This window comes from Camarhynchus parvulus, chromosome Z, assembly GCF_901933205.1.
Source record: "Camarhynchus parvulus chromosome Z, STF_HiC, whole genome shotgun sequence".
In the NCBI taxonomy this organism is placed as follows: domain Eukaryota; kingdom Metazoa; phylum Chordata; class Aves; order Passeriformes; family Thraupidae; genus Camarhynchus; species Camarhynchus parvulus.
In genome coordinates this window covers 15,528,381-15,534,322 of record NC_044601.1, presented here as the reverse complement: position 1 = coordinate 15,534,322, position 5,942 = coordinate 15,528,381, and the positions used below count along the sequence as shown (strand labels likewise).

The window sequence follows — 5,942 nt, the reverse complement described above, 5'->3', positions numbered from 1 at the left end:
CGCCCCTCGTTTTTACTCCCCAGGAGCTGCCGCCGCCCGGGCTGCTCAGTACCGCCAGCCCTGCCGCTGCCCCGCCTGCCCCGCGGGCACTCAGCGGGAGGCGGAGCGAGCCGGAATCCGATCTCCCGCCGCCGCCACCATCCCGGCCCCGGCCCCTCCCCGGCCTCCGCCCCGGAATGGCGTCACTGCGCGGGGCGCGGATGTGACGGCGACGGCCCCGGCCTCGCTGCCGGCAGATCCCGGCTTAGCTCCGCGCCCGCGGGGGGCTGTTCCTGTGGCAACGCCGCCGCCGATGGCGGACCCGTCCCGGCGCCTGTCGGAGGGTGCCCGCCGCCGCCGCCCGCCAGGGGAGGAGCGGCGGGAGCCTCCCGGCACCGGGCGCTGCCGGACACGCCACAGGCTGAAGGCGGCCGCGGCCCTGGCCCGCACGGAAAGCGAGGGCCCGGCGGCGGTTAGTGCGGGCCTGGGGGCGGGCGGAGCGCCGTCTCCTCTGGGGCGCTGGCTGGCGGCTGCCGAGGCGGGAATGGCGGGGGGCGGGCGGGGGAGCGGGCAGGGGCGGCGCCGTAGCGGGCGGAGCGCGGCCGGGACCGGGACTCGCTCACCCCCGCGGGTGCGCGGGCACTTCTTTGAGCCCAGGCTGCGCCTCTGGCACCCCAGCGCTGCTGCGGCCTCATCCCCCGGTGTCCTGCCGGCGGGAAAGGCCTGCTGCCAGACAGGCTGCAAAACATGGGCTAATGGATTTTGACGTAGGGTGGTGACTTATTTCCACTGGATTGTAATGCCTTAGGGTAACGCCAAAACTGAAAATAGCTTTTAAATAGATTGATTTTTTGTTGACCATGTTTGACATCTCTCATGATTTCACCACAGCCAACTGCCAAGCACCAGGTAGCCACTTGCACACTCCCTGAGATCAGGGAGGAAATTGGAACGGTGAAAGCTGAAAAACTTGTCAGTTGAGATAAAGACGGTTAAATAAGGATGCCAAAAGCCATGCACACAACCAAAGCAAACCAAGGAATTAATTCACTGCTTCCAATGGGCATGCAGATGTTCAGCCATCTCCAGGAAAGCAGGCCGCTATCATATGTGATGGTGATTTGAGCAGACGAACATCATTACTCCAGATGTCTCACCTTTCCTCCTTCTTTCCCCCATGTTATATTTTGACGATGTCACATGGTCTGGAAATCCCTTTAGTCAGTTTGGGTCACATGTCCCAGCTGCATCTCCTCCCAACCTCCCATGGCCCACCAACTTCCTCGCCAGTGTAGAAGTACAAAAGTTCTGTGCAAGCCTTGCTCAGCAATAACAAAAATATACTGTGTTGATAACACAGTGTTATCAACACTGTGTTCAACACAGATTGAAAGCTCAGCCCCAGACCAGTCGCTGTGGAGAAAATTTACTATCTTAGGCAAACAGCATAACAACCTGACTAGATAAAAGGCAGTGTGTACTTCAGCATGATACCTGGTTGTTTCTGCTTCAGTCTTGAAAAAAAAAACTTATTTTGGCAGGAACACATCCCTGGAGATTGTTTTGTTCAACAGGCTGTATGTGGTCCAGCATGAATGCCCAACAAAGAGGGGCAGACTGTGCAGGAACAGAACAGGTCCAGCAGAACTTGGAAGATGATAACATAGTTAAAGTCCAATTACTTATTTTGGCTGATTTGTTTTAAAGTACAGAACTAACTGTTCTCATACTTTTCATATATAAATGCTAAATTTTTTAAGCTATATTTTAGGAGATACCATGTAAATCATAAATTTACTGACCACATCAAAGGAGTTATTTAAGAGTGGGGAAGAAGACAGGCCTGCCTGTTGCCTTCATCTGTGCCAACATGATGTGGGTGCTGTGTAAAACTTGCAGCACTGAAGAACTAGATCTCACTGTGAAGAGAAGTCAAACAAAGTAGTTAGGTCATGCTGCCTCTTTGTTCAGCATTCTCTCAGAGCTGCTGCCGGGTTTTGCAACTGTAAAAGCAATTGCTACGGGTTTCTGTATCTAGAGTGTAGGATTTTTCCCTCTCTGTGACAGCAATGATCTTCTGTCTCTGTCTTTTCTAGAACATGACATCAGATAAGGAGTTTGCAGAAAACAGCAGTTTTTCTCCGAAAGCCAGCACCAGTAAGCTGCCGACAGATGCATCTCCGGACTCCAAGTGCCCCATCTGCCTGGACAGATTTGACAATGTGGCATATCTGGATCGCTGCTTGCACAGGTTCTGCTTCCGCTGCGTCCAAGAGTGGTCCAAGAACAAAGCAGAATGCCCGCTCTGCAAGCAGCCCTTCTTTTCCATCTTCCATACGATTCGTGCTGAAGACGACTTCAAGGAGTACGTCCTCAGCCCTTTAGAAACAAGCTCTTTTGCCAGCCCCGATGGCCGGAGGTTTCGTTACCGCACCACCTTAACGAGGGAACGCCGCAGGCGCGGTTCCCCTTCCCGGAGGATGCCGTCCCCTCCGGACAACGGGATGTTGTTTGAAGGGCTGTCGAGCGAGCCGGCGCAACACAGGCACAGAGAGATTCAGCAGATGCTCAGGAGGCTGGCCTCAAGGAGGAAGGCCAGCGCGGAGGGCAGATCTCTGCGGCAGATTCAGGAGGAGGACATGATCGCTTTCCGCAGGGCTCTGTACCGCACCGGCGTGCGCATCCGCAGCATCCAGGACGGCGGCCGATACCGAGAGATTTCGGCCGAGTTCTTCCGCCGCAACCCTGCTTGCCTTCACCGCCTGGTTCCTTGGCTGAAGCGAGAGCTTACGGTCCTGTTTGGTGCCCACGGGTCTCTGATCAATATTGTGCAGCACATCATCATGAGTAACGTAACCAGGTACGATCTGGAAAGCCAGGCCTTTGCTGACGATCTGAAGCCATTTCTGCTGAATCGGACGGAACACTTCCTGCACGAATTCATCAGTTTTGCTCGTTGTCCTTTTAATTTAGAAGCATACGATCAACACGCCAATTATGACTGTCCTGCACCATCATATGAGGAAGGAAGCCACTCAGACTCATCAATTATTACAATATCTCCAGATGTGGCGTACTCGCAAGGGCCAGCTAATAGTTTGTCTGTTCCTGGTCTTGGTCAGGCCCCGTGGGATGACGAAACTCCGGGCCCTTCGTATTCCATTTCAGAAGAGGTTCGTGCAACCATAGCTTCTCCTCTGGAGTCATCAGAAAGTTCTGACGAGGACTCTGCTTCAGGGAGCCGAAGAAGCAAGCTGCAGACTGAGTTACAGGCTCATGCTGACTCAAACGACAGTGGCTCTTCCTCAGACAATTGTGTCATTGTTGGGTACGTTAAGCCGCTAGCTGAGCGGACCCCAGAAGTGGTCGAGCTGTCCTCTGACTCTGAGGAGTCCATCAAGGAAGAGAAAAGGGAAGAGGTCAAGAAACAGCGACCAGTCCAGTGTCACAGCTGGAGTGACAGTGACCCAAGCAGGAGCCTCTCACCACATTCCCCAGCATATAAGGAGGATGTAGGAAGTTGTAGAAGCTGTTTATCTCCTGCAGTTGAGAAAATGGAATCAAAAGGGGATGAGAAGAACAAATGCAAAAGAAAAGATCTGCCTCCACAGGACTTGAGTTGGAGCCCCTCTCCAGGGAGTGACACAGTATGCTCCCCTTGGAATCACAGATTGTCTAAAAAGGGAAAGTCTAGAAGCCCACAGTCCTGTTCACGGGACAGTCGAGGCAGCCATGGCCATCGGTCTAGAAGGGAGCACCGTAGCAAAAGCCAACTTAAAAAGAGACGATCGAGAAGCAGAGATAGTAGCAAACATAGGAGCAAAAGAAGCAGCAGAAGATCAAGGGCTCATGACACCAGAGCCTCTCTGAAAAGCCAGAGGGGCTCTCTAAGTGGTGAGAGCACTCCATCCAGAGAAGTGAGCAGATCACGTTCACGCAGCAAAGGCCACAGTAAAAGGAGATCAAGAAGTAGAGACAGTGATCGCTATTATGTAAGAGACAGTTACCAAAGTAGACACCAGTGGGGTTCTGCTTTCTGTAGTCGAAAGGTGTTTGGAGACAGTTATGAATCCTCCAGCAGAAGGAGGACCCGGTCTAACACTCTTTACTCGCGGCAATCTGCTAGTCCAGAATACAGGATACGATCATTTATTGAGAGGACAGATCTGCATAGCCAGAGGGGGCTCCATGAGAGACACTATTACTGTTACGAAAGATGCAGGTCAAGGAGTCGGTCAAGCAACAGATCAAGGACTCCTTCTGGAGGAAATGACAGAATGAAAAGTGAAAAGCCTGGTGGAAAAAGGAAGTACAAAACTCGCCACCTGGAGAATGCATTCATGGAAAGCCCAAGTCTAGAAAGAGAAAATGAGTCCAAAAAAACTTCATCAAAATTTGGTGACTGCTGCAAAAATGAAGATAGCCTGTCAGACAATCGTGCAAGCAGCGAGACAAAGCGTAAGAAAAGGAAAAAGAAAATGAGGAGTCCGAGTGTGGAGATAGTCTATGAAGGAAAAGCAACGGACACGACAAGGCATCTTAAAAAGAAAAAGAAAAAGCATAAGAAGAAACACCGGAAACATCACACGAGTAACTCCGTACATTCTTCTCCAGTGGTGATTACAATTGATAGTGATAGTAGCAAGGAGCCAGAAAGTACCGAATGGGACAGCAGTATTACATGGACAGGCACAACTCAAATAAATGAGAGGCAAAATGAGACGGGATGTGAGGAAACTGGAGAAGTAGACAGTAAGTATGGTATCCCTGACACAAGGGAAAACTTAGATGGTGGCGTTAGAAATGATGATGTCAAACTTCAGGAAAGAGCAGCTGATCAGAGTGTTACCACAGTGAGTACCAGCAGTAACACCTCTCACACAGAAACTGTAACCAGTTATGTTCAGGAAGCACCAGCAACGCCTTCCAGTCAACTGCCTTCCCCCAGGACTTCCTTCCTAGAGTGTCCAGAGAGAGAGCCATTGATACTGAGACTGCCAAAGAGACTTGTCAACAGATCCTCGTGGTTTGATTTCCCAGAAGAAAAAATGTAGTAGGCTTTCCTTGGAACACTTGTTAAAACTGTGAATTTAACTACTTTCTTTTTCCCCTTGAAAACGGAAATGTCTGGTAGGGTTTCTGTCTGTTAAAAAGATGTCTAGGAAATGTATAAAACTTTTGTATGTGTATGCACTTTTAAGTCAAAGAAGATAGAATATTGCTAGTATATAATTCTAAAAGTTTGTTAGAGGACTGTTTGGAAGTTTTAATTTCATAAAGCAGTTCACAGAGTATTTCAAAGTTTTGTGTAAACCAAACAACAGACAAGGAGCCCAAAACAAGAGCCTAGAAATGCATTTTATGGGGATTGTTCTTCTTAGACCAGAAAAATGTTTAGTTCATAAAAAGTGATTCAGTCTGAATTCCAGCATCATTTCAATTTCTGGTCTAAGCAGATCTCTGCTGAAAAGCAGTCAGTGATTTCTACAGAAATTCTCAAATTACTTTGAGTAATTTTAAGGTAAGCTATGTCAAAATCTGAATAAAGCAATAAAGTTTTTTTGTTGTTTGTTTAAATATATTTACATACGTATTGTGTGTTTTGCAAATGGAGTTTCTTCTTTTGGTTTTGAGTGTCTTATGCATCCAGACCATTGGATATTTTTGCAGTCAGGAGAACTTCAGGTTGGAAGCGTTGTTTGGAGATCAGCTGGTAGAAACCTTCACTGAAAGCAGGAACTTTGATCTGATTGCCTGGGATTGGTTCAGTTTTGAGTTTTCCCAAAAGCTGCGTGGGCGCTCTGTCCTGCCCTTTCTAAAATGAGAGTTTTCCCTTGGGAAACATTTTTTTTTTCAAATTTCTTATTTTTATTTCCCTTATTGGAGCCTGTACATTCTGCCTTGCATTCTATAGCTGTGCAGTCTTCAAGAATTCTTTTCCTCTTCTTTATATCCTGTGGCTG

At 49.1% G+C, this 5,942-nt stretch overlaps 1 protein-coding gene across 1 annotated transcript; it reads left to right on the top strand.

The window, feature by feature from the left end:
- The first annotated feature begins 218 nt into the window (after window positions 1–218).
- On the top strand, window positions 219–5,640 carry TOPORS (TOP1 binding arginine/serine rich protein). Its single transcript, XM_030969343.1, has 2 exons — window positions 219–451; window positions 2,076–5,640. The coding sequence occupies exons 1-2, from the start codon at window positions 293–295 to the stop codon at window positions 5,031–5,033; spliced, it is 3,117 nt and encodes a 1,038-aa protein (XP_030825203.1). The 5' UTR covers window positions 219–292; the 3' UTR covers window positions 5,034–5,640.
- Window positions 5,641–5,942: the final 302 nt, after the last annotated feature.